We start from the raw sequence: 24,701 nt of genomic DNA, 5'->3' as shown, positions 1-24,701 counted from the left end.
TAGGTTGTTCATGTTCTCTCTGTTTTTTTTGGATGTAGGCATCTCATGTGATAAATTTCTCTCTCAGGACTGGTTTTACAGTGTCCCACAGGTTTTGGTAGCTTGTGTCTTCATTGTTGTTATGTTCAAGGAAGTTAGTGATTTATTTGTAATCTCTTTAGTGAGCCAACTGTAATTCAGCATAAGGTTGTTTAGTTTCCAAGCCTTTGTGTGGAGTTGAAAGTTTTTGTTGGAGTTGAGTTCCATCTTTAGTGTCTTGTGGTCCAAAAAGATACAAGGTATAGTTTCAATTCTTTTGATTTTTTTGAGGTTTTGTGTCTTAGAATATAATCTATTTTGGAGAATGTTCTGTGAGCTGATGAGAAGTACATATATTCCTTAGCTTTGGGTTAGAGTATTCTGCATACGTCTATTAAGCCAAATTGTTCTGGGGTTGCATTTAAGTACCTTATACCTTTGTTTAGTTTCTGTTTAGAGGACCTGTCCAGCTCTGTAAGAGGGTTGTTAAAGTCCCCAGATCTTATGGTATTATAGGATATCATATTACTCAGATCAATTAAGGTCTGTTTCCTAAATCTGGGTGCATTTATGTTTGGTGCATAAATATTTAGAATTAAAATGCCCTCTTGTTGTATTGTTCCCTTGACCAGTATGAAGTGACCATTTTTGTGTTTCTTGAGTTTAGTTGAACTGAATGCACTTGTATCTGAAAATAAGATTATGATCCCTCTTTTCTTCTGATTTCCATTTGCCTGAAATATTGGGCAACTCTTGACTCTGAGTCTTGTTTTGTCTACTGAAGTTAGGTGTATTCCCTAGAGATAACATATAGATGGCTTGTGCTTTTTTTAAAATCCCATCAGCCAGCCTATGCCTCTTCAGTGGGTATCTTAAGCCATTTGCATTTATTAAAAGAATTGGTGAGTGTGATGGAGTTCTATTCATCTTATTTTGTGAAAGTACATTGCTTAGTTTTATCCTTTGCATCACTGTTGAAGCTAGGTTTTGTCCTTCAGTTTCTGAGTTACTTTGATGGTGGTCCATCATAATGGCCAGTGTGGAGACTAGGTCTATGTATTTCCTATGGAGCTGGTCTTGTGGTAAATTTCTCCAATGTTTACATGTCATAAAAATATTATTTCTCTATCAGTTATAAAGCTTCACTTAGTAGGATATAGAATTCTGGGCTAAAATACCTTTGTTTAACAAAGTTAAAGGTAGATGACCATTCTCTTCTGGCTTAAATAGTTTCAGTTGAGAAGTCCACTGTCACCCTTGTGGATTTGCCCCTGTAGGTCAATTGGCACTTACACTTAGAGCTTACAGAATTTTCTCTTCCATTTTTGACTTTCAACAGCTTCATGACAATGTGCCTTGGAGATGCTCTGTTTGAATTTAAGTAACTTGGGGTTTTAAAATCTCTCTAACAGGAATGCCAGAATCTTTGATACTTGGGAAATTCTCATTTATGATATTGTCCAGTAAGGCTTCCATTCCTTTGGGACAATTTTCTTCCTCTTCAGGGATACCTATACTTCGTATGTTTAAATGCTTCTTGAAGCAGGGAACTAAAAGCAAACCTGCCATTTGATTTTGCAATTCAGCTACTAGGTATATATCCAGAAGACCAACAATCATTTTACAACAAACATATTTGCACCAGAATGTTTATTGCAGCTCAATTCATAATTTCCAAGTCATGGAAGAAGTCCAAGTGCCCAGTGACTCATGAATGGATTAATAAATTATGGTATATGTATACCATGGAATATTATGCAGCCATAAAAATGATGGAGAATTTACCTCTTTTATATTTACATGGATGGAGCTGGAACATATTCTTCTTTGTAATGTATCTCAAGAATGGAAGGAAAAGTATCCAATGTACTTAGTACTATTATGAAACCAATATATAATCACCCACACTTTATATGAAAGATAAAACACAACCATAGCCCGGGATGAAGGAGGGAAGAGAAAGGTGAGGGGAGGGGATGGAGGAGGCCGGGAAGAGGGAGGGTAATCAGCGGGACCTCACCTATGGTGCATATTGCACCATGTATCAAGAGTACAGTACAAATGTCTTAACACAATAGGTAAGTAAGTGAGGTGAAGGCTATGTTTACATCAACCAGTTTGATGTAAGCAAACTGGTTGTTTACATCAACCAGTTTGATGTAAGCATTCCAAATTGTATATAAATCAGCACATTGTACCCCATAAAAGCATTAGTGTACATAGTAATGATTTAATAAAAAAAATTTTAAGAGAGAAAAAAAGAAATTTTACCAGAATTCCGAGGACCTCACAAGATGATTCTAAAATTAGTTTCATGTAGGAGAATAGCAAAACATTGTTTAAAAAGCATCTGTAGTAAACCACAATAGTAATTATATGATACAGTTATTGGTTATGGAACAAAAAATTAAGCAGTACAATGAAATGAAGCCTGAAATAATAAGTATCTTTAAGAATTTAATGTATGATGAAAGTGAATTTTCAAATCAACATTAAAAGGAGAAACGCTTCAACAAATATTGGTAAGTCACCTGACTAATCATTTGGCGAAAACACTAGATATTTATTTATGTTATAGCATATTCTGAAATAAAGTTTGGATGGGGTAAGCAATTTATACAAAAGTTAAACCAATTAAATTACTTTAAAAATGTAAATAGTAGCTTATTTATTCTTGGATAGAGAAATTCTATGCATAATTTTATACATTGCTGTTGGTGGGGCAGCACACTGGGACATGAATCAAAGCTTTGAACATGTGCATAATTCTTTGATATAACAAGTCCAACATTAGAGTTGAGTCTTAAGAAAATAATTGAGTATGTTTGCAAAGATTTAATGACAAAAATCTTACTTTGGCTTGGCAAATACTGAAAAATGGAAAACAACAAAATATAACAAAATAGGGTATTTAATAATGGAAGTTTGACAGGAAAGAGGGAGAAAAAAAGAAAAAAAATAATGGAAGTTTGGTACCTCCATAACCAAAATATTTTGGCCACTGAGATAATGTTTTAAGTCATGTTTTAGTTAATGTTCATAATAACTATGTTAAGGTGTCAAAATCATGGTAAAAAATGAAAGTGTTTAAAAAGCTCATTTAAAATAAGAATATATGTGTATGTAAAAAAAGTCAGGCAGGGCTTACACCAAAATGTTAAAAAAAATTATACCTGTATTTAAGTCTTTATTGTGAATTGAGCTGCAATAAACATTCTAGTGCAAATGTCCTTATAGTAAAATGATTTTTTTTCTTCTGAATGAATACCTATTAATAGGATTGCAGAATCAAATGGAAGGTCTACTTATAGCTCTTTGATGATTCTCCATACTTCTTTCCATAAAGGCTGTACTAGTTTGCAATCCTACCAGCAGTGTTCCCCTCTTCCCATATCCATGCAGCTTTGGGATTTTGTGATGTGGGCTATTCTTACTGGGGTTAAGTGATACTGCAAAGTGGCTTTGATTTGCATTTATCTGATGATGAGGGATGATCAGCATTTTTTCAAGTGTTTATTGGCCATTAATCTGTCTTCTTCAGAGAAGGTTCTGTTCATGTATGTCTCTTGCTGACTTATAGATGGGATTATTTGCTCTTTTCTTATTGATTAATTTGAGTTTTCTATAGATTTTAGTTATCAGTCCTTTGTTAGATTCATAGCATGCAAATATCTTCTCCCATTTTGAAGGTTGCCTGTATGCTTTAGTTTAGCTGTGCAAAAGCTTTTTAGTTTGATCATGTCTAATTTATTGATTTTTGGTGGTGCTGCCATTGCCAAGAGGGTCTTCTTCACAAAATATTTTCCTGAGCCAATGTTGTTAAGAGTTTTTCCCACACATTCTTCTAGAATTTTTATCATTTCATGTCTTAAATTTAAATCTTTTATCCAGTGAGAGTCAGTTTTTGTCAATAATGTGATTTGTGGGTCCCATTTCAGTCTTCAACCCAACTGCTCATCAACTCACAAATGGATTAACAAACTGTGGTATATGTATACCATGGAATACTATTCAGCCATAAAAATATGGAGACTTGACATCTTTTGTTTTACTTGGGTGGAGTTGATGTATATTTTTCTTAATAAAGCATCACAAGAATGGAAAAGCAATTATCCAATGCATGTGATACTAATATGAAACTAATAGATAAACAGTTATACACCTATATGAAAGAAAAATTAAATTCAAGTGGGAAGACATGGGAGGAGGGAAAGGGGAGAGGGGAGGAGTGACAGGTAAAGGTGTTCTCTCACCTAACGTGTACAATGTAAGAGTTTACAGTACAATCTGTACTCTGGTGAAGGGCTCAACTGTAACATGAACTTTAGCTTAGAGTTTACAGTACAACCTGTACCTTGGTGAAGGGCTATAACATGAACTTTAGCTAAGAGTTTACAGTATAACCTGTACCCTGGTGAAGGGCTCAGCTATAACTAGGGTGACCAGATTTTAACATTGGTAAGGCGGGACAACATGGCCAGGGGGTGGGGTGGGGGCGGGCAGGGGACGGGGCAGGGCAGGGCCTGACAACAATGCAAACTTTGATAAGCAGTTCTCGATAATCACTTCTCAGCAATTATTTGTTGTTACAGTTTAACATTATAAAATTAACAAAAATAATATAAAACTCATATTCTGGCAAAGTAGCCACATGGCAACCGAAAACCGTATATTCCCTTCTTGTTCTCCCATCTTTTGTGCATTCTTTCCAAAAATTGGGACTTTTTAAAATGCCACTGGACGCAGGACAAATTGTTGAAAAATGGGACTATCCCGCCAAAAGTGGGACATCTGGTCACCCTAGCTATAACATGAACTTTAGCTAAGAAACCTAAACAACATAACCTAATAATTTTTATCCTCATACTAATCTGATGAAGGGCTTAACTATAACATGAACTTTAGCTAAGAGTTTACAGTACAACCTGTACCCTGGTGAAGGGCTATAACATGAACTTTAGCTAAGAGTTTACAGTACACCCTGTACCCTGGTGAAGGGCTCAACTATAATATGAACTTTAGCTAAGAAACCTAAACAACATAACCTAATAATTTTTATCCTCATGCTAATCTGAAATTAAGAAAAAATGGAAAAAATAAACCAGTTCATGGAATTAAAAAAAAGTCTATCTAGATAGTAGGTTTATAAATGTTTTTTTTTTTGTTATTGATTTTGCTTATTAGGATTTTCTCGTTTTCTATAATGGACATATTTTCTTTTTGAAATAAGAAATAAAACACTACGTAATTTTGAAATGAAGTGTTACTATTTTTGAAGAATTATGAAAATAAAACCATGCCTAAATGAGAAAAATCACTCTGGCAGTTTTTTGTATGGAGTCTCCATGGTGGAAGACTGTGCTCGGGGTAAGGAATTTAACATCTTTGGAAAAAAGAATGGCAGCAAACCCCTCATATGCACTTGCCACATCAGAGCTTCATCTGGGATACTGAGTTTTGACATAATTCAGCAGGGCTCATGTTTTCCCTCTGCTCCTGTGCTGCATCCACTGTGCATACCAAGGGGTATCAGCAGGCAGCAGCCTTTATTTTCTTTCCTGGAACAACATCCTTGAATGCAGTGGCCTCTCCCTGGGTCAGGGAGCACATTCTGTAGTAGAATGTTAAGCTGCACATTTAACAGACTATTCCCATGCAATTATCTTTCAGTTGTCAAGAGGAAAGTGTCCACCTTCCTTTATTTTTCCTTCAAAATTTAATGGATACTCTATTCAAATCTTTTGGGTAGATACCTAGAAGCAGGATTGCTGAATAACATAGTAAGTCTATTTTTAGTTTTTTGATGAATCTTCCTATAGTTTTCCATATGGTTGTATTAACTTACATTCCCCTTGACAGTGTACAGGGTTCCCTTTTCTCCAATCCTCACCAACACTTTTGTCTTTCTGATAATACTATGTATTAATTCTAACAAGTATGAGGTGATATCTCATTGTGGTTTTAATCTGCATTTCTCTTATCATTAGTGATATTGAGTGTTTTTTCATGGATCTGTTGGCCATTTCAGTGTCTTGTTTTGGAGAATATCTATTTAGATCCCTTGCCCATTTCTTAATCAAATTACAGTAAGTGGACTGTAACAAACTGGTCACCATGTAGAGGTGGCCAACATAAGGAACTAGGCCTATTGTACTGATATGTACAAGTGGTACATGTCTGGTCTATGACAATTAGATTAACTTAAGGAGGTGGTCAACGTAGGAAGGTGGTCAACTATGGAGGTTCTACTGTTTTCCTTTCTATAGAGTTCTTTGAGTGTCTTATATATTTGAGATATTCACCCCTAATCAGATTTATGTCTTATACATGTTTTCTCCCAATCTGTAGTTTGTCTCTTAATTCTGTGAATTGCTTCATTTGATATACTGAAGCTTTTTATTTTGATGTAATGTCATTTGTCCATCTTGCTTATGTTGCCTATGCTTTGGGGTCAATTAAAAAAAAAATGAATGCCCAGACAAATGTTGTGCAATATTTCCCCTAAGTTTTATTTTAGTAATTTTATAGGTTTAGATCTTATGCTTAAGTCTTTAATAATTCATTTTGAGTCAAATATCTTATATACTGTGAAATAAGGGTTGAATTTCATTCTTTTCCATATGGATATCCAGTTTTCTTAACAGGATTTGTTAAAGAGACTGTCCTTTTCCCATTATATAATCTTGGTACCTTTGTCAAAGACAAATTGCTACATGAGTAGATATGTGGGTTCTTCGATGAGCTTTCTATTCTGTCCCATTGGTCACTGTGTCTATTTTTATGCCAGATGTATACCATTTTAATTACTAGTGTTTCACTGTATAGTTTGAAACTTAGTAGTGTCAGCCCTCTAGCTTTGTTCTTTTTGTTCATGGATGCATCAAGATACTGAATCCTTGATGCCTCATAATTTGGAAATCAGTAATAAAGGTCTAAAACTCTTTTAAAATACCATTTATCATGTCATCCTCATAGTTGTTGTGTTAAGACATTTGTATTCCACATTTAGAAAGATCCACATGAAGGCTATGTTGGCCAATTGGATGAAAGTATTTCAAATTGTATATGGAAACAACACACTGTACCCCATGAAAGTATCAATGTACACAACTATGATTTAATAAAAAAAAGTTTGATTTTACTATTTTTTTATACTAAAAAAAATTTGATTTTTGATCAAATTCAAGGAGTGAAACCACTTGGTTTGCCTTTTGGACATGGTACTTCCCATGTGAGGAAGAGAAGAAAAAAAGAACAGAGAGGAAGTAGTTATACTGGATACATCTATAAACTATATACCAGCTTCTGGGAAATTAAAAACAGATTTTGTTACACTTTTCTTTTAAAGAAAATATGGCCTATTTTGGTTCTTTGTACTCAAAAAGAAACTTCTGCTGAGAACTATAGATGAATTTGGTAGGGAGGGGTTAACTCCTATTCATCCTTTAATGCTCAACCTAAATGCCACATTGTTTACGGAACATTCATTAATTCCTCCTCCTCAGACAGAACTATTGTTTCTATACTTGGCTTTCCCTGGCATTTTGCATATGCCTTTGTTCAGATATTTACATGTGCATCCCCAATTATCTACCAGAATGCCCAGTATTTATTAAGCATCTGTGGAGTAGGGGACAGAAGGATGAGATTAATGTCTATGCAAGAAACAAGGTTAGAAATCTAATAATAAATTAAACTTAGGGCTCAGTGCCTATAGTTCAGTGGTTAAGGCCCCAGACACATACACTGGGGCTAGAAGGTTTGAACCTGGACTGGGCCTGCTAAACAACAATGACAACCACAACAAAAAGATAGGCACTGTGGCAGGTGCCTGTAGTCTCAGCTACTTGGGAGGCTGAGACAAAAGAATTGCTTAAGCCCAAAAGTTTGAGGTTGCTGTGAGCTGTGATTCTACAGCACTCTAGACATAGTGAGACTGTCTTAAAAAAAAAAAAGAAAGAAAGAAAAGAAATTAAGCTTAGCTCTTTTCTCAGTTATTTCTGTATTTCATTTTCTCTCTCCCAGATAACTTACACCTTCCACATAACTCAGTAACTTGCTGAGTTTTAGTGACATTGAATTTAGTCTGGAAGGTATGTTAAAGCTTGAAACTCAAAGTTTAGTTCATGTCCAGCATTATCAGCACCTGAGACCCTGTTGGGAATGCAGAATCTCAGGATCCAACTCGGATCTACTAATCAGATAAATGTATTAATAATACTTCCAGGTGGTCTGTATACACATTAAAGTTTTGAGAAGTCCTGCCTTATAGATAAATAGCTTAGAAATAGCAAATATGTAGCTCGTGTGTCAAAGTCTTTCGTTTTGGGTATATGGCAGACTCCTCTAATCAATCATAATAATTTTCTCACTGGGTTAGTTTGCCTCTTTAGAAGCTTCTCTGGAGAATCACTTCTAATCAATTATTATGGAAGCCAATTTGCCCTCTCACATCTAGCCAACCCTCACATTTTATAGATAAAAAACTGAGGCTCAGAGAAGCAAAGCGATTTGACAAATATCACACTGCTCCTTCACAGCAGAGCTGGTATTAAAATACTAGTCTCCAGCCTCCTGGTCTAATGGTCTTCCTGTCACACCGTGCTGAGAAGTTAAGCAGACACAAATTAAATCAAAGCTTATAAAAAACCTTCTTTCTCACCATCCCCAAAGCAGCCTGAGTTTACTTATTACTGTCCTTAAAGTATGGTATATTAGAAATAGTTTGAGCTTTGGAGTTAGAGCTTTACAGCTTAATTAAACTGTCCCTAGACTTTAGATGTTGCTCAGTAGTTAGAAAGCTTTTTGCTAAAGGGGAAGAAAGGGAACAAATTTCCCATCATAGTTGAGCTCTAGTATGGATGTCAATTGAATATAATCCATCCTATCTCTCCCCTACACTAAGTTCAATTGAACAAGACGGTTTCCATGTTTATGGGAAATTCAATGGTATTGTAAATCACTAGTGACTTTGAAATGCTATCAAGGAAGCAGAAAAGAGCCCATTAAAAAATGTGAAGACCACTGGGTCATGTTTCTCTGTTTATTTTTCCCCATTTCTTGCTATACTGCATCTTTTCCAACCCTGCCTTAGCTTAAAAAAATTAATGGCATTCATTGTTTATAAATGCCTCTGTTGATCTTTCTTATTTCGGTTCCTGACTACTAGTGGAAAAACTCTCTTTACTTCCCCCACCCCTCACCCGCACTTGGCTTTTAAAAATAGCAACTGGAGTTTCACTGGCTTAGGGCCTTGTGTTCAGAGTCCACAGCCTCTGCCCTCTGGGTCATCAGTTCACATCCTAATACCAGGACTGGCAAGCTTTCCTTCTGTTTTGTGTGTTTTGCTTAAAGTTTTGGGAGAAGGGAGAACAATCACTTTCTCACGACCATCTGGGAAACATCTAGACTTGACCCCCCTGACCCTGGTATTAATAATCTCTGCCATCCTGTCCCATCTCCTTTCTGAAGACTACAGTGTTTACAATCTTACTTTCTTCAGAATTGTTCTTCTAGCTGCAGGCTGAAGGATTTATATTTATCCCCAGGACTCCAAGAACGGACTGGCCAATCCATAATCAACCCCTTCCCTCCATCTCCAAAGTGTTTTCCCAGAAATTTTGCATATGATTAACATCAACCCACTTTTGCACATAAAGATAGCTCATTAATAATGAACAATTCTGAGCTTTATAGTCCAAAAAGTACTTTCACATGCATTACTTCTTTGTCCACAAATTATATGAAGTAGGTATCACGGCTTCCAACCTCATTTTAAAGACACTAGGATTGACAGTTGCCTAAGCTCACGTTCTCTTCCACTCTCAGGGTCCTCTGCACTATCCTGCCTCTCTCTGGACTTTGTTTTGCAGGCTGCATTTTGAGTTTTTGTGATGATCCACTTTTCGATGTTCACCAGTCACATTGGTGATGACCGTCAGGGATAGTGAACAAAGTTTTGCTTCTACAAATCTGATGGGACAAAGCCCTTACTTTGCTTTTGTTAGTCACTAGATGTTTTGCAAATCAAACTACAGAGCATGATTGTAATTCTTTCGGCTTGAGGTAGTGCAAGCGTTCTTGAGAAAAGCAATAATGCATTGGCAGTTTGTTTCCAGAAGAGATTTGGCAGCCATGTGCAAAGTGGGTGAGGAGATAGTAATGAAAAGAAATAACGTAATTTAGGGAATTCTCGAAACAGTTCATTGAGATGTAGCAAAGCCTGGACCAGGGAACAGTGGAAAGTGAGGTGGGCACTGATGGCAAAGAAGCCACAGAAGTAGTCCTGTCAAAATGTGGTCATAGAAGGGACTTTTATAAAGGTTCCAGGCAGCTGAGTGGATGAGGTGCCATCTGCCCTGAGAAGAGAGAGAATATGTGTGTAGTGGCAGGTTTTATGGAGGAAGAAGGTGCTTTGTTCCATTGTGGACCTATTTAAACATTTTAGCATTGCCAAGGCATCAGATGGCAAATGTCTGGCCATTGACCTGAGAGACTAGACATCAGGAAAATGGGCAGAACACAGCAGCAGCACACAGCCCCTCTAGCAGGACACAGGGTGGCAAGGTGTAGAAGCAGCAAAGTGTCTTGAACATTACTAATAATTGAGCATTACTGCATTTTGGTACTGGCTCATTTCATCTTTACCACAAATCTATCACATAGGTGTTTTTCATTTCTGTTTTTTTTTTTTTTAATGAGAAAATGGATGCTCAGAAAGCATTCCTTGAATTCCATTTTACAAACAGGGATATGCGTATCAGCCTAATACCAGGCAAAGTGATATCGTCCTTCTGAATCAACAAAGTCAGGCTGGTTTGTGGTCCTATGTCAGCTTTAATTATATATAGACTCTTGATATTTCTCTTTATGGCATTACAAATGCGGTGAAGATGGTGTGTGGGTCTTAGATTGCAAATGATCAATCGGGTACAGGCGGTAGCGGTTTTAAACTCTCTATACCACATTCTTGCTGTGTTAGTGGAAAGACATTTCCCTGACTAGAGGTGAGAGTGTGGGTGTTTGGGTGTCCATGTCATCCATCCACATGAGTATTGTGTGGGCTTCTTTACTGTGATGTTGTTGGGTCAGGGAGTGCAGGGCACCTATAGGCATCTGCATTTTCTTCCTAGGTAAGCTTAACAAGTGATGAAATGATATCTGCTTTGTTTCTATAGGTGGGCAACCAGGCGGTGTTTGATAAACTGCAGAGAAAAAATACTTTAGCAGAATTTGGCCATATATTTCACTTCCCCTCACCCTCAGTCCTTAATAGGTGGGTCACAGCGTACAGACGCTCCCAAAGATATGTGCATGTGCACACACAAACACACCCTACCTGCCTGATGCATTGAGTCCCAGACATACACAAAGGACTGTCCCGATTTATACACTGGCCCAGTTCTGTCATTCTATGATTAGGTATCCACGGTGGCTGCACAGCCAAAAGGACAATTCTAAACTAGGTCAGTGGAGCATCCTTGTTACAGCAGAATGGTTGTGCAGGATACACATTTTCCAATAGGTCTCTGTCTCCCCCAGGTTTATAACTAGAGACAGCCTATTCACATGGATTCCTAACCTCCAAACACGGGATTAATCAGGATTAAAAAGGCAAACAACTTCTCAACACTTGTCTGTCATGGCTTGATTTGGACCTTAGGCAGGAAGGCAGAATTAGTAACATCACAGATAGGAAAAGGCTTTCCAGCTGTAAGCTTAGAAAACCCTTAGAGTATATCTGGGATTCAACTGGTGTCTACTTTTTCCTCCTTCCAAACCCTACCCAAACTCCATCTTTCTCCTCCTTTGCTTCTGCACAGCCAAAAGGACAATTCCTAACTAGGTCAGTGGAGCATCCTTGTTACAGCCGAATAGTTGTGCAGGATACACATTTTCCAATAGGTCTCTGTCTCCCCCAGGTTTATAATTAGAGACAGCCTATTCACATGGATTCCCAACCTCCAAACACAGGATTAATCAGGATTAAAAAGGCAAGCAACTTCTCAATACTTGTCTGTCATGGCTTGATTTGGACCTTAGGCAGGAAGGCAGAATTAGTAACATCACAGATAGGAAAAGGCTTTCCAGCTGTAAGCTTAGATTCAACTGGTGTCTACTTTTTCCCCCTTCCAAACCCTACCCAAACTCCATCTTTCTCCTCCTTTGCTTCTGTCTGGGAAACTTAAATTTCTTCATGGTTGGAATGGGGAGTAAATACATTAAGCACAATGGGTCCCAGTACATGGAAGTATGTATTCAGAATATACATGTTGTGATGTTACTAAACACCACCTAGTTGGTGACCTATATGGAATGACTAAAAATATAGCAAAAGACTACGTTAAGCAATCAGACATTCTCCCCTCCTAGTCTGTTACTTAGGCATCAAAGATGTGTGCTGTGTGCTGCTTCCTTCTAGCTAAGGCTCCTAAATTTAAATCTCTTTGGGGGGGGGAGGAAAAACATTATATTCCTAAAAGATCATTTCTCTACACATTGATTCAGGAAATCACCCCAAACACTTGTAAACATGATCATGTGTAATTTAAAAATGTTTTTGAGACGGGGACTCATTCTGTTGTCCACACTAGAGTGAAGTAGCATCATCACAGTTCACTGCAACCTCACCTCAAACTCCTGGGGCTCAAGTGATCTTCTTGCCTTAGCCTCCCAAGTGGCCAGAACTATAGGTTTATGCCACCAAACTAGGCCAATATTTCTATTTTTTGTGGAGATGAGGTCTTGCTATATTGCTTAGGCTGGGTGAACTGTTGGGCTCAAGCAATCCTCTCACCTAGGCCTTCCTAAGTGCCAGAAATCCAGGCATGAACCTACAATGCAAAAGGGACTATTTTTAATTTTGGCTGACTTAAAAAAACGATTTCCCCCAAATTCGACCATTTAAGACTTCAGTCAATTACTAGTAAAATAAACAGCTGACAGGAAGTTAGTTCCACATTTTTTCTTACACTAGTAAGATAGAGGCAGTGACTGGTAACATGAAGAATTTTATTTTCTGAGGAATTGTATGCATGTAAAGACTTTCTTAACCACTTGGACCCTTTCTTATTCATAATAGTCATGTTATCTTTCAGGATAGGGTGGAGAGGGGAGGCAGTATCTGTATAATCTGTATAAATACATACAGATTTAGAAAATATGTGCCAGTATGACCAAACCATTGAAAAACTAGATTCTAAATGGGTGGAGGGAGGGGGATTGGAGGGATCACTTCTGAGGTTTATCTTACAGGGGTACAAGTGAATCTTTCTAAGAGTAGAATGTGAACGTTTTAAAACAATAACTGAGAAAATGACATGAAGGCTGTGTTGACCAGTTTGATGGAAGTATTTCGGATTGCTTGTGAAAACCCCACACTGTACTCCAGAAGTGCATTAATGTACATAGTTACCATTCAATTAAAAAAAAAAAAAAAGAAAAAGTAGATTCTAACAGTTCCTTTGGCTTCCTGACTGCCCCCCAAATATCCTAAATGGGATTCAGATATTTTTCCATTAGAACGTGGCTTTAGCACACACCAGTCTGGTCACCTGGACAGGACTGAGGGGTTGGGTAACTCTGGAAGGCCCATTAGATTATCAGCAGATCTGCAGAGCCTGCCTTGTCTCTGCCATGGAGGGAAGCCCTGCAGTCTTCAGCTTACAGAGCTGAAGGGGCTGAAGGGGCTCCTTCTCTCTCTTTCAGTTTTCAGAGAATGTCCCTTCTCCTTTGCTACCTCTGAGTCTCCTCTCTTAAGTTTATGAAGATATTAGACTTGGGGTCCCCGATATCAGCACAGGGTGAGGGGCCCTGTGGATACTCAAAAGATAAAGGGTTACTGGGGTCATCTGAAGTTCTACCTTTTTACTTCTCAATATTTTGCTTTGTGTGTAATAAAAATAATCATGACCATAATTCTGGTAATATTCTGATAATATTTTTCACTGGTTGAACACTCATTTGCTCAATTAACAAATTCATATTGGTCAACAATTGGATAGGTGCCAGGCTCAGTGCTAAGTACATTACAGAGAACCTGACAGCACAGCCTCTCCCCTCTGGGGTTTACGTCATCACATCTACCACATGCCAACCTATGTGATTGCATTACATAACCTGTCTCCTTTACTCCTTTAGACAATGCCATGATGAAAGAAATACTTTTAAGAGTTATACTTTATTAAACAAAAGATAATTACAGACAGCATCTGCTTTTGGTTGAAAATAAAATGCAAGGGAACCAGATGTTATAATAAAGGAGTAAAAAGAAAAAATATTTTTAAAAACCCTGAAAGAATGCATGAGGAATATAGGTAAGCAAAAAATAAATAAATAAATTTCTAATCAAAAGCCTTATTAGAGGGCAGTGAAGCCCAGAACTGACATTAAAGATGATTTAATTACTAACATAAGAGCAGTAGTTCCCAAATGCTTGCATTTTATAGACGAAAGTAAAAGGATAGACTGTTACTAGCATCAGTGAAAGCAAAGTGGGCAGGGAAACAGTGCTAAAGAATGGAGTTGAGGGGCACTAAGCAAAACCTGCAAGTCCCACGGTGGACTCTGGTTACCAAGCCAACCCTATCTGCAAGAGATTTATTAGCCAATCAAGTGGCCTCCATGGTGATTTACTTCCTTATGTATTTGGTACCTATGTTTTCTTCTCAAAAACATTGCTGAAAACCTACTTTGAACAACTGAGGAAACAAAACAAAAACAAGAGCTTAAAAATAAGTCATACAGAGCTAGAAAAGAAGATTTGAAATGATCCTAACACAAAGAAATGGTAAATGTTTGAGGTGATGGCTATATTAAATACCCTGATTTTATCTCTACACATTGTATCAACATATCACGTGTATGCATAAATACGTACAACTATTACATATCAATGAAAAGAAAAAAGAACAAAGAAGTTGTGTAGGAATAGAACTAGTGTAACTATTGAAATCAGTTAGAAACAGAAATCCTAGAGATATAAATCTTGTTACAAAATGTCTGGATATTTTAAGAGTTACTCTCAATCAGAGATATGAGTTATAAAATATTAGAGTAACAATAAAAATATGGATTGAAAAGAGTGCCATATTTAATGTGCAAAAACAGTACATGAAAATACCATTTCTGGAGAGATGGGGCTTGGGATTCAAGGTTTGGTAAATGTATTTAAAGTAATAGAGGAATCAAAGTGCCATCTTTATTTTTACTTCTTAGTAACCTGAGAAATGTAGAATAAAGAATGTTTGTTGAAAACCTCAGCGGTAATCATTAGTAAAAGAATATAATATGTATTTTCTAAAATGTGGAAGGTTATTAAAAAGATGGAACACATAAACCACATGTGGCCAATACATGGAAGGAAACAAGAAACACAAAAATAGAAAGCGTATAGTAATAAGACAGAAGAAAAGCCAAGCATCTCAAGCCTAACAATAAATCCATAATCCTCTTCTGCTTAAGAACAAAAATTCAGGTTGGCTGAAAAACAAATCTAAAATCCAAGTATGTTTATTTTTTTTTATTTTTATTTTTTAAGTATGTTTATTTTTAAAAGAGGCACTTAGAGAATATGACAAAAGAGGCTGAAAGGTTAGATTAAGGCATATCAAGCAAATATAAAAACCTAAGGCAGGAAGAAGTATTATTACAGCAGTGCAACTCCTGATGGAAGTTTGAAGCTGGATAGGATGCCATTTTATTTGATAGGTATAATTCACAATGAAAATGTCCCTGTACTGACCTTTGTGCACTGAGTAACTTTACATTGCAATATGCAACACAAAGGGGAAATGATGGGAAGGCCTCTGTGGCAAGCTTCTTTGGGGGCAGTATACGCCATTAATATACCTGGGAGTGACTTTAAGAAAGATAAGAAATTTTTCCATGTTCTCTTATTTTTTAGAATACATTTCTATTTCTGTTTTTGGCATTCGAAGGCAGATTATTTATTTTTCATTCACTAATTACTATTTTTATAATTCTATGTGCCAGGTGTGTGTTGTGCCACTGCTGTGGGAACAGGCACAGACATCAGAGCTGGTCATGTCTTTAAGGATCTTCCCAAAGTTTAGGCTGCCAAAGACATGGACAGATTCAGAGAAGAGATCACCATAGAACTGGAAAATGAATTTTAGTTGGGTTTTGATAGTTTTAGGATTTGATTAATGGAGAGACGTATCAAGAAGGAGGGCATTCAGATGTTCCAAAAAAAAAAAAAAGAGCAAAGAAAAAAGAGCTGAAGCCCTGAAAATGGGCTCAGAAAACAGTGTCAGGACCTTCCACAGGGAGGAGAATATTTGTGCAAGAGTAGTGGGAAATACAATAACATGGGCAGGGCTCCCCACTGCTTCTTGCCCTGACTTGTCTTCTGGCAAGCTCAGGGACTTTTACATTTTATAAACAATGACATGCAGGTCCCATGTGATGCCTCAGAGCACAACATAAGCCACTAACAGGTGTTGCTTTTATTTCTCTGTGAGACTCTAGGATACCTTTTTCCTTAAAGCCTACCATTATCAACTTTTGCTCAATCTTTGCTGGAAGGAATATGGTTTACTTTTTCATTTAAGTTATTTTCAATGAGAGATTTCTTAAAATACACAGAACTTGGCAGCAGGCATAAAATTTCAGGAAAATAAAGCAGATGCCAACTAAAAGTATTATGTACTCTAGTTGAAAGGTACTGGGTGCAACCATAGCTCATTTCTATTTGAGAATTTCTATGAGGACACTGGACCTTATATTGAAGTTGTAATAACTCTTTAATGAATTTGACTTTGAAAATTCAGAGAAAGTCTCTCTGAATTGTGTACACTAAATAGATACATGCCAATCAGCATTCAGTAGCAGCCAAGTGGAATTAGAGAAAAGTAGATATTGAGAGAACCACTGACATATAATCCATTCACCTCACTGCCTCTGTTCTCCATATAATAACACCTGGGTTGTTTTCAGGATGGCAGGACTTGAAAATGCTAATGTGTGCTATGAGTATCCTAGGAATACAGGGGTACAACATACACATGTTTTATGCCCTCCCCAAATTCAAGGAGCCTATTTCGGGAATTACTTTAAGGAGCTCTTTTTAGTGTCTTGAACATCTGTCATTGTGTACATGGGACCTCAGTTAAGTTCAAACCCTTTTCGAGATGAGATCTCTTCAGTTTTTTGAAGTCAATGACCATGTTCTCCTAAGTCTTTTCCAGGCCAAACATTGGCCCCCTCTTGCAAACATTGTTAGTTGGGCAGGGTCACCATCTCCTTACCATGATGGTGTTTCAGTTTTATCAATTCTATGCCCAGAATCACCAGGATTCTCTTTCATGGGATGAATGCACAAAGAACAGAAAGGAACTACTTGCCTCCTTTGGACTGGGCATTACACTGCATTTTTGTCCTCTAGTAGAAAAGTAGCAGTTAAGTTCTAGACACAGAGATTAACAAACACTGAATAAACCACTGACTTCTGGGTACTGCATTTTAATAGGAAACATATTATGGCTCGGAAGAGACTATCTACTTGAAACATTAAAAAAAAATAAAAAGGTTTCTTTCTTTTTTTTTTTTTTTTGTAGTTTTTGTCCGGGGCTGGGTTTGAACCTGCCACCTCTGGCATATGGGACTGGCGCCCTACCCTTTTGAGCCACTGACTTAATTTAAAAAAAAAAAGTTTTAGAGATCATTTGTATTTTATTGTTTACAAGCTCTACAGCCCCTAGAACAATTGTCCAGTTAAATGATTGGCAGCACTTCAAATGTTCGATTCTATTCTGAGAATACACAGACTTGACATTTACTTTTTAATATTCCCCTTAATCTTTGTTTGGTCTTTCTTGCCAAGAGGCAACTTCATTGGTGAACAAACACTGCTTTGTCTTTTTAGTTCTATGTCTGTGTGTATATGTGTATTTTTTCCATTCAAAGGTTTGATTAATGGCTTATGGCTTTTCTGAGCAATGAGATGAGGTCAGAATAGTTCAGGAAACAATTAAACTAATAGTCAAAGCAGAAAGATCCTGGACTCAGTGTAATGCAGGACTTCCTCATGTTATATTATTCATTCTAATGGTCATGCAATGGTATAGGTACAACAATGCTAGGGTCCGTGTGAATTTTAAATTCATTCCTAGGGCAATGTATTTTGTACTGTATCTTGGAGCATTAAAGTGTGTTCACCTGTTGGTACCTTGCCTGGATCTCATTTACCATGTTAACTATGTGAAGCGTTGGCTGCTAATGACTCATGGATACTCTTTTTTCCCCAATAATTAATCTCAGCTAAATGGGATGTATATTGCCTAAGATGCCACACCCCCAGCACTTCCTAGGGGAATCCACGTCCAATGACTGAAGGACAGGAGTGTGCAAAGGCCAGTTCCTTGTCCCAAAGTTGGATGCTCAGTATCATCAGTCTAGCGTGTTCCTCTGCTGAGAGCACTTCCTTGCTGGGCTCTTTCCCCCTGCTTTGACTCTTCTCCTGAGGGCACCTCCACAGCAAACCACTTTCATAAGAACCCTGTCTCAGGCCCTGCTTGTAGGGATGCTAACCTAAGACTTCACTACTATTATTGTCCCCAGAGGTTGCCACTCATATAGTTATGAAAGTGAATGATTCTTTGTGTAGCAACTATATAAGAAAACTGATGTCATAGGCTATGAAATCCATTTTGATAAACATTTGTTTAGAAAATATGAGTCCATTTAATATGCTGTGCCTCTTATTAAGTGGACTTCACCTAAATAATTTTAGTTAATTTAAAAATCATTTGGGAAACAAGGTATCTGACAATGAACAGAAAAATGGGGTCCTTTGGAAAAATCTCCTTAGTTGGAGTAAACTCATGCATTGAATAGTACATGTTGTCTTATTGACATCTTTGAAATTTCAGTGAGGTGCAGATTGCCATGTAAGTTCACTGCCCTCTTGAAATGAGTCATGGCAGATAGTTAATTTACTATAAAGATAGAAAGCCACATACACAGTGAAGATTAATCTTCCCACCCCAACTCTTATTGTTAAGGCTTAAAGATGGCAAGCATGGATCTGCTTAGTGGAGGGAATATGTTTATCTAACCAAGCACAAGAGATATTTCAAAGACATCCTGGCCTAGCCTAAGACTCAGATATTGAGTCCTATTGAGCCCAAGGCAGGTGCATGCACACCTGACAAGCACACCTCACTGCCTATTTTTGTTACATCTCCATAAAAAGTTGTGTTGATCATCTTTGGCTTTATTAGGTGATAAAATTTTCTTGGGAGGGATAGCCCAAGAGGTGATTGTAAAGGGTAGCAAGGTCCTTGAGGCAAGATTGGATTAACCAGAGGGCATGTCATGGTGCCTACTTAACCCAAGGGGTATGGGATCTAGGTAAGTATCAACCTTCAGGTGTCAAGTCCAAGGGCAAGGGAAGACGTGGCACCAGAAAACTAAAGAAATTAGAAAAAGATGGGCAGAAAATGAGACTGGGATCTGGTCTACTTTTATTGATCAGCAGTCGTATGGTAAATATGTGGCCTGTCCATCTTTAAGGCAGAAATGTGAGGCTTTATAAAACGTACTGTGAGTGTCCACTGAGGATGTCAGATTCATTGTATTTTTAAAGACATGTCCGTCAGCTGGAAAGTATACAAATGAAGTTTGATTTTTCTTGGCTATCATTATACAGACTTTGGTTCTCAGTTGAAAGGAGGGAAAAAACCGCTTTAATATCTTTTATAAAATATTATTCTGAGTGGATAATAGCAGGCAGTCTTTCCATAAAGTCTAGAATATGATGATGATGTGTGGCTTGAAGGAAAGAAATCTATAGGTAATGTATGTGGAGACAGAAGGCTAAGTTTGAATGATGAAGAAAGAGGAAAAGGGCAGATCAGCTGCTCTAACAGCAGAGAATTTAACAGCCCTAAGAGCTGTTTCAAGAAGTTAGAACACTTGTCAGCCCTCCTTCAGCTCCACTTCTCTCCTCACCTCCTCCCTCCTACCCTTTATCTCTCCTCCTTTCCCTTCTGCCTCACATCACCCCTTTCTTCTTTCCTCAAAGAAGCCTTTGTTTTATTTTGTTTTTATTCTTGAAAGGTGTGCCTTGCATATTTCCCTTTTATAAAAAAATGGCAGCTACAATATAAATTTAATTTTGATGAGAGAAAAGCACAGTGTAATTATCACTAAATGCCATTAGCAGTGGGCATTTTTTTTTTTTGAGTGTGATATTCAAAATAGTCTTATAAAATCATTGCCACACTTGAGGTGTACCTGGAATCCTCTTTAGGGTAATGACTATGACATTCCTCAGAGGTGAACTCAATTCTATTTCTCATTTTTAAAAACACATGTTCTGTTTGTCTTTTCACACACTCATCACAGTGAAATTTAAAATAGAGACTCATCATCACCTATTTAGGGGTTATGAATAGCATTGCCTTGAAAAGGCCTGGTGGAAGTTTGTGTGGAAATTGAAAGTGACACATCAGATTCAGAAGCTAGGCAGGCACAGAAACTAAGAGGCTGAATTGCCTAAATATTCTGAGCAGGGAGCAGGAGGAGACCTTCACCTCAGCCCTCACTCTGACAGTCAGATACCAGGCATCACGTCTAGATGGGATGTGAAGTGGAAGGTGGGAGCACCAAGATTTAGTAATTTAGCATAATCTACCAAAGAAAAAGGAAAAAAAAAATCTGTAATGTGGAGACCACCATAAGAGGTAGTTTGGATTACTAAGCCCTTTGTCAGGTGGCTGGCAGTCCCTGTTACTAGAGGCAGAGTGGGCTTCCCCAGACTTTTACTGTGGGCTTGGCCACAAAACTTACTTGAGATAACAGAATTCCAGCAGAAGTCATAGTGCGTCCCCTCTAATTCAAGGCCTAAAGAAGCCTTGTATGCTTTTACTTGTCCTCCCCCAAGCCCCCCCAAACTATGAAGTTGTAGAGTAGTTGTTGGGCAGTATTATGGTAGAAATCCTTGACTGATACAAGTACTATTCCTAAATATGGCCTGGTTGAAGGAAGAACATGAATCATAGTAAGCAGAATATGAAACTCTGAGTAAATAATGGTTTTCTGAAAATGAGGACAGGCTTTATGTATATCATTGTAAGAGGGGTGACATTGCACCTCATTTTGAACATCCCAAACTCTACTGGCAAAGGGTAAAGGAAATCGTAGGACCCTGCCTTTCACATGCCAATCAAAGGTATGTCCAAGTTCAGAGATGACAGACATTGACCTCTTTGGGAAGCAACAGACTTTCTAAGTCTCACTTGTTGCCCTGATGCAGGTGTACTAAGGTCTAGACTTGCTGCCTCAATGCATGAAAGCTCTAAGGAACTTGAGGGCTCCTTGGGGGGGGGGGTCAGATGAAGTCTGAGTTACAACTATATCACATCCCCACTTCTCCCTCTGCCCAGTCCTGCTTCCCTTACCTTTTCACAAATATTGCTCCCCAAAGCACTCCTGAACGATCCTCCTGCATGTAAATCTCTGAGGCCCAAAGTCTGCGGTGGGAACCTGGACCCGTGGTCCACCACTCTCACTCAGCTTTCCAGGGGCGCTGGGATCTGGAGGAGGGGGCAGGGGAGACCTTACCCACTATCATGTGGTTGCAGACATCACAGAAAGTGGGCTTCTTGAAGATGTGTTCCTGAAAGGAATGGGCCTTGCTGCCTGGATGCAGGCCTGCCCTGGCTGGCATGGACATCAGGCTTCCTGGTGCAGGGAGTGGGCTGGAGCTGGGGCTGACCTCGGCCAGCATGTCTGCTTGCAGCTTCACGTCATCACTGTTGGCTCTCTGGAAGAAGTTGTCAGCACTTTTGCTCCGTAAACTCTTGGTCTTGAAAGAAAGCGATCGTTTTAGTTTCTGGAGCTGCAAAACAATGACAGAACAGTTTCTCTTATAATTGACAAATCACGCAGAGCCAGGCTGTGGGGGTGGGGTCTGCTCCATGCACTGTGCAGTTCCCACTGACACCCTTTGCCTGGAGGACGCTTCTGTATGTGTCTGTGTGGGTGGGGTAATGGCAGTGCCTAGTGAAGGGAGAACTCAGCAGCACACCCCACCCCTGCTGCTAAGCCAGACAGCAGAAAGAGGTCCCACTGTGCCTCTGCTTCTGCCCCTGCTCCTCTTCCCCTGCCTCCTTCAGGTACCATGAGCATGCTGTCAACATGTCCTACTGCACTGGGTTTTGACATCACTTGTCTTTGTTCGTTTGTTTCAGTGGTAAGATAGGACTTTTATTAGAAGTTAGAAAGGAATACAGAAGAAGTAAAAAGCACCAGAGCTTCTGGAAGTTGGAAAGAACTGAGGAACCAATATCACTTGTCTTTTGAATTTGAACCATTAGAAATACTAAGTGAATGAACTTACGGGCTCAAAGGCTGGTGTGTATTGCTGGCCTTTCCCACTTGTGGTCACTTAGCAGCCTCTTGTCTCTGCTCACAGCAAAGTAGAAGAGTCCATTGTCTGATTTGAAATCTATCCAGCTCAACTACCCACCTAACATGAACCAGAAACTCCCAAATCTGCTTATGCATGAAGCATATGGATAAGTAACCGGCGTGTGTATGTGTGTAGGACACAGTGTTGATTTATTCCTTTGACTTTCTAGGCTCTTCCTGCTGACCTGCCCTTGTTTTTGACCATAACAAACTAGACCATTTCTCCTTTGCCATTGGGACTTACGAAGAAGCACCAAAATGGATGTGGAAAAGAACTAGCTGCTGGAAGGTTTGGGTCTGAGTCTGGTCCGTCCCTCTAATGCAGTCTTCACTCTGAAGCTATAGGAATCTTTTGGAACACAGATGTGAGCATATGAACCTTCTTGTTTAAAATCCCTCAAGAAGTATCCTTTGTTCTTAGATTTAAAGAAGAGTGCCTTGTCATGGGCTCCAGAGATTGCCAGATTCTAGACTCAGAGACAGCTGGCACCACCATCCACAATGATATTTTAAAAATCTCTCCCATTTACAATTCTTTTTCATTACCATTCATTACTACATAGTTTTTCCTTTGCTCCGATAAAAGAAAAAGACTACCTGCTAACTAGCTACATGACCTGCAACAAGTTATTTCACCTTGAAGGTGGCTTCCTTTTGTAATTGAATATCCATGGGAGTTCTTTCTATTGCCTAGAATTAACATCTCCGGCAGACAAAAAGGTGCTCAGATATCAAACTAAAAATCTTCTTCATAGCAAAGTAAATAATCAGCGGAGTGAAAAGAAAACCTACAAAATGGGAGAAAATATTTGTAAAATATTCAGTAAATAGGGAATTAATATCCAAAATACAAAAGAACATTGAGAAATGTCTGACGGAACAGAAATTTCTCAAAAGAAGATATACAAATGGTTAACATATATATGAAAAAATTCCTAACTTCACCAATCATCAGGGAAATTTAAATCAAAACCATAATGAAGTATCATTTCACCCCAGTTAGGATGTCTATCATCAAAAAGACAAAAAAATTTGCAAAAGGTGGCAAGGATGGAGAGAAATGGGAACTCTTATATACTGTTGGTGGAAATATAAGTTAAGTATAGCCACCATGGAGAACAATAGGGAAGTCCTTCAAAAATCTACAATAGAACTACTATGTAGGGTTCAGCAATCCCACTACTGGGCATTTCTCCAAAGGAAACAAAGTAAGTATGTCAAAGAGACATCTGTACTCCCATGGTTACTGCAGCAGCATTTACAATAGCCAAGATAGGGAATCAACCAACAACGGATGGATAAAGCAAATGTGGTATATATACACAATGGATTACTATTCAACCATAAAAAGGAATGAAATCCTGTCATGTGGGGCAACATGTATGGAGCTGGACGACACTGTGTTCAGTGAAATAATCTAGGTACAAAAAGACAAACTCCATGATCTCACATGTGGAACTTAAAAAAAGTTGATCTCATGGAAGCAAAGTGTAGAATAGAGGACAATAGACTGCTAAGGGGAAAGTTAAAAGATATACAATTACAGCTCAGCAGGAAGGATAAGTTCTAGTGTTCTATACCACTGTAGGATGACTATAGTTAATAATAATACACAGTTTCAAACAGCAAGAGGAGCATATTGACTGCTCTAAACACAAAGAAATTGTACATGCTAGAGAAGCTAAATATGTTAAATACTTTGATCTGACCACTACGTATATATTAAAACATTACTATGTACCTCATAAAGGCATACAGTTATTATATGTCAATTAAAAATGATAAACAACAAAAAAAAAAAAAGAAAAAAAGAAAAATGGAAAACAAAGAAAAGAAAAGGTACCCAGTACTCTATTCTAATGAAGGCCTCTATCAAGTTTGGTCAGACTCCCTGACACAATATATAAGACTAGTTGATGTGACCTTGCCAAGCTCAGCCACCTCTGCCTCAGCCCTCCAACCTTTACCTCAGAAGTCCAGGAACATATGGTAGTCATCAGTACTTTGTGCCAACTACAAAACCCCCACAGTTTTCTTCCTTTCTCCTCATCCCCGTCATTCTGCAATGTGACATTGTAGCTCCTCTCATCAAAAGTGATGCCTGTTCTCCCACTCTTTGAATCTAGTTGGTTTGAGAATTTGACCAACAGAAAGATGCAGAAGCAATTTTAAGGCAGTGCCAAACTCTCAAGACATTTTGCATGCTTCTGCCCTTCCTTAGGGAACCTGCCAAACCACCTTATGTACAA

At 38.2% G+C, this 24,701-nt stretch overlaps 1 protein-coding gene across 2 annotated transcripts in view; it reads right to left on the bottom strand.

Moving 5' to 3' along the window:
* The window catches only part of STAC (SH3 and cysteine rich domain), a 145,835-nt gene that overhangs the window by 67,940 nt on the left and 53,194 nt on the right, over positions 1–24,701 (bottom strand). For both annotated transcript variants that reach the window (XM_003781788.3, XM_012805314.2), the window contains exon 2: positions 21,604–21,880. In XM_003781788.3, coding sequence (XP_003781836.1) covers positions 21,604–21,880 — 277 coding nt within the window. The remainder of the gene's footprint in view (positions 1–21,603; positions 21,881–24,701) is intronic.

Source organism: Otolemur garnettii, unplaced genomic scaffold (assembly GCF_000181295.1).
Source record: "Otolemur garnettii isolate 467f Iridium unplaced genomic scaffold, OtoGar3 scaffold00002, whole genome shotgun sequence".
Classification (NCBI taxonomy): Eukaryota; Metazoa; Chordata; class Mammalia; order Primates; family Galagidae; genus Otolemur; species Otolemur garnettii.
This window is presented reverse-complemented; position numbering and strand designations above follow the sequence as displayed.